The 14,216-nt window shown below is 46.9% G+C and overlaps 1 protein-coding gene across 7 annotated transcripts in view; it reads right to left on the bottom strand.

The window, feature by feature from the left end:
* The window catches only part of LOC140425471 (catenin delta-2-like), a 1,686,689-nt gene that overhangs the window by 279,960 nt on the left and 1,392,513 nt on the right, over nucleotides 1-14,216 (bottom strand). For all 7 annotated transcript variants that reach the window (XM_072509780.1, XM_072509779.1, XM_072509782.1 and 4 more), the window contains one exon: nucleotides 6,714-6,927. In XM_072509780.1, the coding sequence (XP_072365881.1) occupies nucleotides 6,714-6,927 (214 nt within the window). The remainder of the gene's footprint in view (nucleotides 1-6,713; nucleotides 6,928-14,216) is intronic.

Raw genomic sequence — 14,216 nt, 5'->3', positions numbered from 1 at the left:
ACAGAGTGGATAGTCAGAGGCTTTTCTCCAGGGTAGAGGGGTCAATTACTAGGGGGCATAGGTTTAAGGTGAGAGGGGCAAGGTTTAGAGTAGATGTACGAGGCAAGTTTTTTACACAGAGGGTAGTGGGTGCCTGGAACTCACTACCGGAGGAGGTAGTGGAAGCAGGGACGTTAGGGACATTTAAGGGGCATCTTGACAAATATATGAATAGGATGGGAATAGAAGGATACGGACCCAGGAAGTGTAGAAGATTGTAGTTTAGTCGGGCAGTATGGTCGGCACGGGCTTGGAGGGCCGAAGGGCCTGTTCCTGTGCTGTACATTTCTTTGTTCTTTGTTCTATGAGTGCCTGCTCCTCCAGCTTGCCCTGGGCTTCACTGGAGCATTGCAACAGGCCAGGAACAAACTAGTGGGCATGAGAGCAAGGTGCTGAGTTAAAATGGCAAACAACAGGAAGGTTGGGATTATGTTTGTGGGCTGAATGAAGGTGTTCTGCAAAGTGGTCACCCAGTCTGCATTTAGTCTCCCCCCCAGTGTAGAGATGACCACATTGGGAGCAGCAAATTCAGCAGTCCAAATTGAGGGAGGTGCAAGTGAGCTGCTACCTAGCCTGAAAGGAGTTTCTGGGGCCTTGAATTGTGAGGAGGGAGGAGGTAAAGGGGCAGGTGTTTCATCTTCTGCGACTGCGAGGGAAGGTGCCGTGGAACGGGGATGGGGAGTTGGGCGTGATGGAGGATTGGATCAGAGAGTCACAGAGGGAGCGGTTCCTGTGCAATACTGACAGGGTTGGTGTGGGTGAGGGAGGTGAGAGGAAAATATGTTTTGTGGTGGCATCATGATGGAGTTAGCATAAGTGGCGTTGGATGAACCTGAGGTCAAGGGGGACCCTAGCATGGTTCTTGGAGGGACAGGGATGGGTGATGGAAATGTGGGCAAGTTTAAAAAAAATCTTCCATACATTTATTGTCTCAAAGCAAAAGCCCTCCCTCCCACTCCCTCATAGGGCCATCTGTCTCTTGTTCTTAAGTTTGCTACATCTTGTTGCAATGTCTCCCAGCTCCAGTACAATATCCAACACATTTTTCGTCTCCTTAGACATTTTATCTGGTCGGGCCGTCCCTTCAGAAGCAACACTGGTTTCTCATTCATTCTTCAACCAGTGGGCTGAACCCGCATCAATGATGTTAAATTCCATCCACATTTTTCGTGGAGTCACTCTATCCACACCAACCACCACCTTAAACATTCACCCCATCCATCACCATTGGCAGCAACGTGTACCAGATTTTGGCCAAAGGAGCTAAAGAGATTTCCACAATTACTTTTCCAATAGTGCAAGAACCCACGTTAACGTCTGTATCATCCAGTCACTATTCAAACCATCTTGCAACTTACTCCACTTTAAACTTCAAAGCCCCATCTGAAGGATTTTTCAGTACAAATCCCTGCAACAAGGCTGGCTAACCTGTATCACCCACGAGACACTAAGACCAAGAAAGTACACCTGCGCCTATTGTTCCTCAGGAAATTAAGGAAATTCAGCATGTCCACATTGACTCTTTCCAATTTTTATTGACGCACCATAGAAAGCATCCTATCTGGCTGCATCACAACCTGGTATGGCAACAGCTCGGCCCAAGACCGTAAGAAACTACAAAGAGTTGTGAAAACAGCCCAGTCCATCACGCGAACCTCCCTCCCATCCATTGACTCTGTCTACATCTTCCGCTGCCTTGGGAAAGCGGGCAACATGTTAAAAGATCCCTCCCACTCGGGTTATTCTTCTTCCAACCTCTTCCATCGGGCAGAAGATACAAAAGTCTGAGAACACGCACTAACAAATTCAAAACCTACTGTTACCAGACTCCCGAATGGCTCTCTGATGAACTGAACTAATCTTTCTATGTATCTTCTCTACAGTTGTAGCACCATATTCCGTATGCTGCATCTGATATCTATGTATTTACATCGTGTCTTTATCGTATGCCCTATGTTTTTCATGTATGGAACGATCTGCCTGGACTGTACGCAGAACAATATTTTTCACTGTACCTAAATCTATCTGGTACCTCAAAATGTCCTCCAAAACTATCACTAACTACCTCACTCATTGTTTTGCCTCTCATTACTTTATCCTGTAGTTTATGGCAGCAACCAAAGCTTCACGAGCATGACAATTCGGATTCCAGTCCTGTTATGACACTGTTCTATGATCTTTATTTCATTATCTAATCTATTCAAGCTCTGGCATCAACTTAATCTTTCAGTCTGCCAGGCCTCCTACTGTGCAATCTCCCTCTTGCTCTGTTGGGAGTTTCTTTCTCCGGTACACAATTGTTTCTTGATGCAACAATTACTTTCGGACTTACTTTCAATGCTTGCACTGTGTTTCGCACTCTCCACTCTTTCACTCCAGTTTGCCTGTCAACAGACATCTCTTCTTAACCATCATCCTGAACATTCAACCAATATTCAAACTAGCCAATAGCTTTTTCCTGCAGGTACCACAATTGTTTCATCCTTTCACTCACTAGACCCCCTCAGGGTCGTACGTCACGCACGTATCCAGCCCAGATAATTGGCGTGTGGATTTATGGGTGGCACGGTAGCCCAGTGGTTAGCACTGTTGTTTCACAGTTCCGGGGACTGGGGTTCAATTCCCAGTTTGGGTCACTGTCTGTGCGGAGTCTGAACGTTCTCCCCATGTCAGCATGGGTTTCCTCCAGGTGCTCCGGTTTCCTCCACAAGTCATGAAAGACGTGCTTGTTAGGTGAATTGGACGTTCTGAATTCCCCCTCTGTGTACCCGAATAGGCGCCATAGTGGGCGACTCGGGCACTTTCAAAGTAACTTCATTGCAGTGTTAATGTTAGCCTACTTGAGACACTATTAAATATTATATTATATAGCTCGATCATGTGTGTCATGTTAATGCACCTTACCACTATTGAGCCCTTGACCTACCACATTCTGTTTCTCAGGTCCATCATCACAAAACACATGAGGTGCCAGGTGCCTCTTTTTCTTTCATCAGCTGCTCAGAGTCCAAAGTTTTGTAATTAATTCCAATAAACTGTGAGGAGTAAACTAACAGTTTGATTATCATGTTTGAGAAGTACTGTTTCACTGTCTTGACCTATCACCTTTCCATTCCGTCTGTCCCTCTCTTTTATAGTATATTAAATCTTCTGAATTGAAGCCTAAAGCTGTGCCTCATTGCTCTCTGAATTACAGCACTAGCAGTATGCGTGGGGAGAAAGTTACACATTTTTTACTATCTTTTTTAACGGAAATGTACTCCCTGATTTCCCTGTGAAACAGCCGATTTTAAGATTGTGTCCTCAGTTTTGATTCCCCAAACAGAGGAAATACTTTTGCTGTATCCACCTTATTGAACCGTTTTAATATTTTAAACACCTCGACCAGCCCACCTCACAATCTTAAATACTGAAGAATTACTCTATTCTTTACATTAATTTCCCATTATAAATTCATACCATGCCATCTCCTCCCTTACTTTTAAAAGCTATCCAAGTAAAACACTTGCTTTTTGCACTCTAACACACACACACCAACCGCTGCTTTCCCTTTTAGCTGATATCTGCCATTTCTCACCACTCCATTAAACACTCCCAAGATACCTTTCAGGGTCCAAGGAACACTATAGAAATGCTGCTGCTGTTAATATTCCTGTCACATTGGACTAGGACTCCAAAAAAAATCCTATTACTTTTGTGACCTTGAAAGCTCCTGTCCTGAACTCGATCTTGCTTTAAAGTTTCTAATGACGTCCCACAGAATCGTGCGGTGACTCTGTAAGACTGCCAAGGATTAGCCTACAGCAAGAGTGCCCTGACGTGCTCACCTTAGCTCTCAATTCAAAGGCCCTGACTGGGCGGTCCCTCGAATGCCTATTTGGCCCGACCTCATTTCTCAAAGGAGCAAACGTCCATATCGCAAGCTTCGTCTCACTTATTGTTGATGGGAAATTTAAGTCTCAGTTTTAGAAATAAACTCTGGTTGTCAAATTATTCTTTAAAAGCTCCACTTCGAAATTTTTTTAATCCAATATTGAATGCAGCTGAGGTAGGATTGTGGTGCTGTCCATGCAATGTCGTCAACAGTGGAGTTGATGTCAATTTTGAATATGATTGGAGAGGTGGAGATTTCCTCTCTGTTACCTATGAGCGCTGAGGCCAATTACAATGTCCTCAACATGGCGCTCCCCTATTAACCACAAAGCGATGCAAGACTGCAATGAATGCCATGCACCGAGTGGCTAAACGGTCTCCATCTGTTGCTCAGCTCCTAAGGAAGGATCAGGGAATTAGGAGCAAAGCAAAGTCATGGGAAAGGAGAGTAGGCATGTGATGGAGAGCAGGCCCGAAGTGAAGGTCAACGTTCTAGTTTGACAATAAAGAGTGGTGATTGTTATTATTAAATGTAGGGGTAAAAAAAAAATCTTCTGGCAAGTTAACCCAAACAGCTACACACATTCTGGCTGTGTTGATATCTTATTCATCACAATCGCTCCCTGAGGCTACATGTTTTGTCAATGAAACAAAGAGATGAGTAAATATGTCATGACTAGCACTGTCATATTATTAGGTCTGTCACTCCGCAGGATACCTCATCAATGAACACTCATCACAGTTGCACAGCTCCTTTCCAGTAGATTTGGCAGGCGTCTAATTATACTTGCCTAACAGATTAAAGGTGCGACAGTGCACTAGCAGGCTGCGTGAGGTGCAGACCGAAACACTAAACATCCTTTGCCAGCAAATAACTAGGTGTAATTCACTCAAGTACATTATACATTTACGGGGAGATGGTGGCACTGTGGTAATGCCACTAGACTAGTAATTCCGAGGCAAGTGCAAAGCTCTGGGGACATGGGTTCACATCTGACCATGACAACTGGTGGAATGTAAATTCTGTTTTTAAAAAGAAAATGTTTTTATTCTCCATTTTCACATTTTCCTTCAAACTTTACACCCCACCCACAAACAGTAAACAGTAACAAATACAAAATCAATCCCCTTAACAATACCAACGATCCCATCCTCCCACCACCCAGACTCCTAAATGACCCTCTTATGGACTGATCTGGGGCGGGATTCTCCGTAATCGGCGCGATGTCCACCGACCGGCGGCAAAAAAGGCGCAAATCAGTCCGGCATCGCGCCGCCCCAAAGGTGCGGAATTCTCCACATCTTGAGGGGCCGAGCCCTTACCTTGAGGGGCTAGGCCCCCGCCGAATATCCGGTGGCGGAGAATTCGCGACACGGCGGGGGCGGGATTCACGCCGGCCCCCGGCGATTCTCCGACCCGGTGGGGGGTCGGAGAATCGCGCCCCTGATCTCTTTACACATCATGGCTGGGATTCTCCGAAATCCCGGCCAAGTGTTGACGCCGGCATCAAAACCGGCGCGAGCGACGCTGGCGTCAACGGGCCTACAGGCCTAGGTATTCACCCCTTCATAGGGGGCTAGAACGGCACTGGAGCGCTTTGCGCTGCTCCGGCACCGAAAGCCGGCGCTACACGGCCGGCGCGGGTCCACACATGCGTGCCACGGCCGGCGCGGGTCCGCGCATGTGCACGCCACGGTCGCGCGGGTCCGTGCATGCGCACCACAGCCGTCTCCGCGCCGGCCCACATGCGACATGGCGGAGCCCTGCAGGGGCCTGTCATGAAGGAACATAGCCGCCCCCCCGGAGTCGGCTCCCCTCCCCCCCCTCCCCCCCCATCAGGATGGCCCCCGCAGCCAGAACGCCAAAGTCCCGCCGGGTAGGACCATGTGTAAACTACGCCGGCGGAACTCGGTGGACACTCGGCTCGGTGAGCGTGGAGAATCGCCGGTGGGGGCGCTCTCAACAGCCCCCGACCAGTGCCGCGATGACCGTGCCGGCGCGATTGGCACCAATTCTCCGGATCAGAGAATCCCGGCCCTTGTCTACGGAGTACTACTGCTCTCCTGTATGCTTCACCCGATGCATGTGTTATATTGTGTATTTTATGTATGCCCTATGCTTTTTCTTTCATGTATGGAATGATCTCTCTGGACTGTACGCAGAACAATACTTTTCACTGTACCTCGGTACACGTGACAATAACAAATCCAATGCAATCCATTGTGCAAAGAAGTGCTTCCTGATTTTACTGGCTCTAATTTTAAGGTTGCGTCTCCCTTGTTCTGGATTCACCCACAAGAGGAAATTATTGATCACTATCTATCCCGTTGAATCCTTCTACCAATTTACACATCTCAATCCAATCACCTTTCAATCTTCCAGTATTCGAGGGTAGACAAGCCAGGTTTGTGCAACATGGCCGAGCAAATAAACCATTTTAGCCCTGGAATCACACTGGTGAATTTGAGCTCTGCCCCCTCACCCAAAGCCAATATGTCCTTCCTGAGATGCTCAGAGTTGAATACACGGGGTGTCCCACCAAGGCTAAGTGTTCCATTTGTTCCCACTGGCCAGTCAGATAATGATTCCATTTGTCACCCCCCCCCCCCACCTTCATTAATCTCAAAGGCATCTTTTAAACAATGGATCACTAAATGATTTATAAAAAAGGAGGGATTTCATTGAAAATCCTCATTATTTTTTTCTGATGTAATAATGAACTTGCTCGGGGATAAAGAGGTTTCATTTCCCACTTTGCGAAGAGCCACAACTATGAAGTGCAGAAAAGATAGAATCTGACCTGTAACCAGCTCCCTGATCTCCACGTCAGGAGTCTTCCGAAGCAGCCGGACTAGTACAGGAATGCCACCGCAGTTTTTCAAGGCAATTTTGTTGTCATCATTTGCCTTCCCATATACCAGGTTTCTCAGGGCTCCACACGCACTGCGATGTACTTCTTGCATTCGATGGTCCAACAGGTCTACCAGCAATTGGATTCCACCTTGTCTTCTTATCTATAAGATTTTTTCACTTGTTAATAGTGAATAATTAATCCATCATAAGAACCTTAAAACAGATCAAATTCTTAAAGAATAACAGAATCTAATATCTTATTAAATTGACTTTAAATCGTCAAAAAAAAGCAAGGATATCCAAACAAATATTGGTGCTTCTCATTTTAAGACTGTATTTTATGCTGTGTTTCTGTTTCCCTGAGGAGCTGGCACTACTGTTGTAACATCGTGAAGTTATATGAAGGGGTTGTTCTACCCATTATCCACTGTTCCCGTATATAAAATCTTGGGCAAAACTTAATGATGTGAGAAATCATAGAATCCCTACAGTTCTGAAGGAGGCCATTTGGCCCATCTAGTCTGCACCGACCCTTGGAAAGAGCATCCTACCTCTGCCCAAGGCCCCACCCTATCCCTCTAACCCCATCTAATCTTTTGGATACTGAGGGGCAATTTAGCATGGCAAATTCACTTAACCAGCACAGTTTTGGACTATGGAAGTTACCCGAAGCCGGAATTGAACCGGGTCCCAAGTGCTGTGAGGCAGCAGTGCTAGCCACTGCGCCACCGTGCCGCCAATATACAAAATATTCATGCCAGTGCTGCCTCAATCCAACCCAGATAAAAATGAAATACCCTCGAGGGACACTAGTAAGTGGACCTTACTCTGTGCTGTGCAAGGAAACAGCACCGGTGAGGAGGTGTCACCATCTTAAGCCTTTGGAAACCTTGCGATTTTCACCCTCTCACTGTTTTTGAGAAACGTCTTTAAAATCAGATTCCCTACAACTATCAGTAGCTCTCAACTGTCAGCTGGTCAGTGCCACCCCCCCCCCCCCCCACCCAACCCCCCCCACCAACAGCACCTCCTTCTGTAAGAATCTTTTGACTATTTACATTCTTCCTCAACCCAAGAACATCAGCAGCTCATCACAGCATGTAATGCCTCACACCCCATTGGTTTCCACCTCTGCCTTCCTCTCTTCCACAACGTTCCACTAGCCAGCAGTGTAAGTTGCGTCATTCGGCAGACAAGCTCATTATGGCGATGGCAGAATGCAGAAAGCGAGCCTGAAAGCGTGACCACCCCATGAGATATAAGCACCGGTCTGAACAGTGTCAAAACAATGTTGTGCAGAGTGGAGCACAAGGTCTGACCAGGCTGTTGTCCGGCCATCATCCTGAATTTACTTGTGATCCATGAGGTTCAGGTACCTAATGTGGCTTTTGCCTGCAGTTAGTTGAAAGGTACATAAATGATATACAGTATCCGTGGCATTATTTTGAAGAAGACTAAGGGCGGTGCCCTGATCAACCAACACCATTCGAAAAATATTATCTGTCGTTATAGCAGTGACTTCAATTTAAAAGTACGTCATTGGTAGCAAAGCACTTTGGAACATCCCAAGGTGGTTAAAAGTGCCAAAGAAATACAAATATTTATTTTTTTCTTTAATTGTTTGCTTCCAAGCTATTGAGGGCACCGCAAGCTCCAAAAATAATTAGGTTAGTTTTCACACTGGCCAGGCAGAACTTTCAGGCTTTGGCCAATGCTGCAGTGGGATAATAAACTGGTTGTCCCACTTAGAGCATCTGTCAGTCATTTCTGGGGCAAATCACCCTCAGACAATATGCTATGCTTCCTTTCAGTCATCTTCATTATGTTGTTTTTGGAGATGACTTGTGATATTACACCGCCTGAAAGTTCTATTATACATTGTGAGGCTGCTTCCTGATGATTTTGTTATTTCCCACTTCTTTATTTTTGCTTTTATCATTTTGATCCACGGATGTTCAATGGACATATATCTTTAAGTCGAGCAGGGAAGTGAGGAATTCAAAAGTTATACAAGAGAACACTGTGCCAGCTTTCGGACAGCAGAACTCAGATTATTCAGCACTTGAGACATCAGTGGGACTCGGTTCGATTGTTTGGCTGCTGGTCAATGAATTGGCCAAAAAGGCCATGTTCTGCCCGGTAACAGGCGGTGATTGGATCCTACCTGAGTGGGAGGATTTTTTCAGAGAACTAGGGAAAGCACAGTTAGTTTCTGGATGCTCAGTGGAAAGGACCTGCTCTCTCTCTTTTTTTTCTCTCTCTCTCTCTCTCTTTCTCTTTCTCCAGAAAAGCTGCATAGCTGTACAGAGACCTGAATGAACCTACAGTGAAAATCATTACCGATTGAAAGCAAAAACTTTGAACTGAAGGAGTGCCATAAGACAACCATCTGAAACAAAGACTCTTATACATTTTACACCCCCTCCCCCCCACCCCCGATTATTCCACGAAGGCACTGAACGAATATTCAAGTTGTGTGAAAAGAAGTAATTGCACTGAAAGATTTACTTGAGAGGAAATTTTGACTGATGTGTGTTTTCACAGTTTAAATTCTGCTGTCATTTTGCCTTTCACACAAGGATAATTTCTCTTGGAAGGGTCATACATCCTTGAAATGTGAAATTCAAAGGGAACTCAATAAAGCTTTATTGGCTTGGAGAAAGGTTGGGAGGGCCAATAAAATTTGCTTCTTCTGGCTATTCTGATAGTGAAATAAAAACGAGGAGTGCACAGGAAACCTCCTTCCCTCGACCTCATTTGCCTGGCAATAAGCTGCCTGTACTCCAGATTCAGGCACTCTGCCCCCAGCCTCCAAACATTCCCCTGAAAATCAAGGTTTTACAGAGGTGGCAGACATACCTCAGTGAGGAGAGCTCTCACCTCCGAGTCAGTAGGAGATGGGCTCACACTCCGGGGAGTAGGTCGGCACTCCAGGGCAGGCTGTTGGGAGTTGTTGTCACTCAGATAAAACATTAAAACCAAGGTGCCATCTCCCCTCCCAGGAGAACGTAAAATATCCTGTGACACTATACCGAGTGCTGGGGAGTTCTCCCCAGTATCCTGGACAATACTCATCCCTCAGCCAACATCACCGAGAAGGGATTATCTGGCTATTATCATATTGCTGTTTGCATGCAAACTGGTTATTGCGTTTGACTATGTGAGAACAGTGATTGCATTTCAAAAATGCAAAAAGAGTATTTAACAGGCGTGCAAACTCTTTAGGATGCCCCAGGTTTGGGGTGAAGTGCAAATCATTCCTTTCTTTATAGTACGACAGGAACTATGGCCACATTGGTCTCTAATTTCCTATCATTAACTCCATGAAACAACACACTCGCAGGCCGGTGTGACAGAAAATGTATCGACACATAAGTTCCATCCACTTTTTAAGATAAGCACTTGCAAACCATGCGGATGTACTGTTTTTAAAACTTGTCATGTTCCACACATAATCTATTCCACTTTAATGGGGATTCATGTATAATAGAGGACACTTCATGACCATCGGCACTGTATGATATGTTCTTTCAAGTGTGGTAGTCCTTATGAATGAGTTATGATCAGCCCAGAGCGAGAGCATTTTCACAATAACGATGGTTGGAATTATCCGGTGGTTGGGATTCTTTATTACCACTGGCAGCGCACCCCCACCAGCCGGTTTCCTGGTGGCATGTGGTGGCTTAAATGGGAAATCCCATTGACAAATAATGGGGAAAAAAAATCCTGCTGCCGGCGACTGGCCTATCTGGGATTTTGATGGGATTTTTTGACCCAGCGCTGGTGAAGGAGTGGTGATGTGTGTCCGAGTTGGAATGATGTAATGGCACTCCCAAAGTGCTGATTGCACACTGCAGCTAAGGTGTGGCAGCGATAGAGGGAGGGGATGGTGGTAGAAGGGCTGAGAAGGAAGCGGGTTGCTTTGTTCTGGATGGTGTTTAGCTCCAGGACACATTAGGGTAAACTCACCAATCATATATTTCTGGCGATGTGCTGTACTGCAAGGGAGCAAAGGTCAGCGATGGGATGACAGCAACTAAGTTGATCCTTCAAGCTTGGCTACCCATCAAGATATTGGATTTACTCTATCATTTTACCATTGACATTTTCAAACTGAATAACAGCTAAGGAATTAGACCATCAATACACAATCTGCACCAGTGATAAGTGTCCTCTTGACTCAATACAGCCCAGGTACTGGCCTTTCGACCCTCCAAGACTCAATGGTAGCACTCCTGCTTTTGAATCAGAAGGCTGAGTTCAGTCCCACAGTATGACTTGATCACAAGTCTAGTTTTCTGTGCAGTGCTGAGCGAGGACTTTGTTGTCAGTTGTGCCATTCTTCAGAGGAACTGTTAAACCAAGGCATCATTCAGATGGACATAAAGTAATGAAATGAAATGAAAATGAAATGAAAATCGCTTATTGTCACAAGTGGGCTTCAAATGAAGTTACTGTGAAAAGCCCCTAGTCGCCACTTAATCACAAGGAACTATTTAAAGAAGAGGAGGGAACACGCATTTATCCTTAAACTGAACACCATGAAAGTAATTGTGGAACCTTAATGTTTTCAAATTGTTTGCTTATGCAACAAAAAGAGACTGTGCTTCAACAGTAATTTGTTGGTTATGAAGTACTTTCGGCTGTCCTAAGGCACTATAATAAACACAAAAGCATTCCTTTTAAGCCTTTGGGCTACAAGGAGCAGTTAGAAAAGTTGGGAATATTTACACAGGTGAACTAGGAAAATGTTATCCAAGGATCACATATAGGTAAGGGTTATAGGGAAGAGGCTGGAACTGGGGATTCTGCTGGGAGCCAAGAAGGACTTTTGACAGTTTTGCCAATGTTAAGCTGAGGGAGGAGGAGCCTACAGATTTCCCTCATGCCTTTTCACCATATGCAACTAGAAGCCTGGTAACAGAGGACTGTTATTAGACACAGCCATCTCCCCTTATAACATCCAATAATTAGTTTGTGCCTCTCGCTTGGCAAAATGAGTCAGAGAGCATGTTCCTTTTTAATTAAGGAGTAGGTGAGAAAGCAGAAAAGAAATCTGAAAGAGCTGAGTACCTAAAATTTGATTACTGTGCACCCATTTTACAAATGTAAAATTGGCACAAAAGTGTCCAATATGGTGGGTGATGAGCACGCTCAGGAATGTGCCGCTCGCCATATTAGTAAAATCAGAAAAAGAGGTGCCGGTTCATGTGACTAAAGGGCCTTATGCCAGTTTGAGGCATCCTGTGCCTAATTGGACTGCCCTGACTGCCCAGGCCAGCTGCGTTCAGGAAAACCAAGTCTACCAGGAGTGCGCCTCCTGGCTCTACTGCAGAGCCAATGACCGTTGCTTGCTTCCTTTAGGCCCCTTGCAATTGCTGCCCCCATTCGACCAAATCGTTGCCACTCCCTCATCAGGTTGTGCCCCCCCTCCTGGACAGTCCATCTTTCCTGGGTATAGCTCATTAGCCTCATGAAGACCAAGGCCCAAATCAGTCAGACCTTGCACCTCCCCATTCAGAGACAGAGCTTGTTTCCGATGCTTACTTAGCTTTGGCATACCAATTTCTAGGCTTATCTGTGTCCCTGATGAAGGAGCTATGCTCCAAAAGCTAGTGATTCCAAACAAACCTGTTGGACTTTAACCTGATGTTGTAAGATGTCTTACTGTGCCCACCTCAGTCCAGTGCTGGCATCTCCACAACATGTTACACTCACTGAAGGATGTGTGCCAGTCTCATTGCTATTTGGTTGAGGACATCAAGGCGATAGTTCAGACAAGAGTGGGCCTCCGGGACTGGCAGCGCCAGTTGATGTTGGAGCCACCAGAGCTCACTCCGGCCTCACCTCCATCGCATGTAGTAGCCAGGGGGCCACTGAGCATCACAAGGGTGCAGGGTGTGATGGGGCCTGTGCCGGTGCCTCCTGCAAGGGAGGTGCTGGAACACCTCAGCGCTTCTGAATCCCCCCCCCCATCTAACACTGGCGCATCAGATGGGCAGCGGGCACAGAGTGGCACATTGTCGCCTGTAAAACCTGAAGGTTGGCCAGACACACCGAGGTCTAGGCCCTCCAAACGATGGCTGCCAAAGGCATCTCAGGTCAGAGAGCGTGAAATGCTGTCTGGGGTCACACCTAAAAGGAGGGGAAGGCCACGTAAAATTAGAAAGATAGACACCACTTAAGTTGGCACAGGTACAACACATAGGTGATAGTTAGGGGTCAGGACACAACAATGTAGATAGTCAGTAAACACACTTATTCACCAATATTCCGACCTGCATCAATCCTCTATCTGAAGGGTGTTCAGGATTTGCTGGGGCTGGGTTTAGAGGGTGCGCCGATGGGGAGTGTGGAAATGTGCGGGAGGGTAGCAGTTGGAGAATGGCATTGGGAAGGGTCCACTGGACACTTGAACTTCCCACCTGGGGTTACCCTCAGAGAGAGGTAGCAGGGATAAGGCCAGAAGTATAAGGCTGCCTTGCATGACAGCTTACCCAGTGGTGACCCGTCACTGCTCACCATCGCCATAACCGCGCCCCCCACGCCGTCAAAGGATATATGGGCCCATGAGATGGAATGGTCAGCACATGCAGGGATCACCAGGATGGGACAGTGGAAGGTGATCCTAAAGGCAGGACTCAGACTTGGTTAAACGATGAGGAGAACCATCTCGCAGCGAGTTGTTATCATCCTCCTTCCTGTGGGCAAGACCCGCTGATACATCCAACCCAGGGCCAACACTCTATAGTGATGCCGAGAAGACCCTTGGAAGGGGGAGGGGGAGCTGGGGTGGTGGGCTGGAGTAAAAGGCAGTGGGATAGGGAAGGTGGAGTGAAGGGAGGAGGGACAGGGAAGGTGGAGTGAAGGGAGGAGGGACAGGGAAGGTGGAGTGAAGGGAGGAGGGACAGGGAAGATGTGAGCGGGTATGGGGAAAGGGGCACCACTTGGAAGGGAAGGGGTGCTGGCGAGGTGAGACATGGCAGCAGAGCTGCCGGTGGCCAGGACTCTTAGTCAGCAAATCAGGAGGTGATGAGGTTGTCCCGAGTGTGGCGGCCCTGGAGCACATGTTGGACGGTCTGCCCTGCCAGCCCGGGTCTACGCCCAGTTCTTCCTGACCCTCCTTGTCAAAGAAGGCCTGGCGTTCTCCCTCCTCCTCCAGCATGTCCCCCATCTGCTGTGTGATGTTGTGAAGGACGCAGCAGGCCAGCACAATGTTAGAGACCCACCCGGGGCTATACTGAAGGGTCTTACCTGAGTGGTCCAGGCCTCGGACGCATGTCATGAGCTGCCGATTAACTGCTCACTGACACTCCTGGTTGCTGCATGGGTGTCGTTATAATGGGTCTCCGCATCAGTCTGGGGCCTCCGGACAGACGTCATTTGACAAGATATCAACAGGTAACCCTTGTCACCCAAGAGCCAACCCCCTCACCCGGGGGAATGCCTC

The sequence above is a fragment of the Scyliorhinus torazame genome, chromosome 6 (assembly GCF_047496885.1).
Source record: "Scyliorhinus torazame isolate Kashiwa2021f chromosome 6, sScyTor2.1, whole genome shotgun sequence".
NCBI lineage: Eukaryota > Metazoa > Chordata > Chondrichthyes > Carcharhiniformes > Scyliorhinidae > Scyliorhinus > Scyliorhinus torazame.
This window is presented reverse-complemented; position numbering and strand designations above follow the sequence as displayed.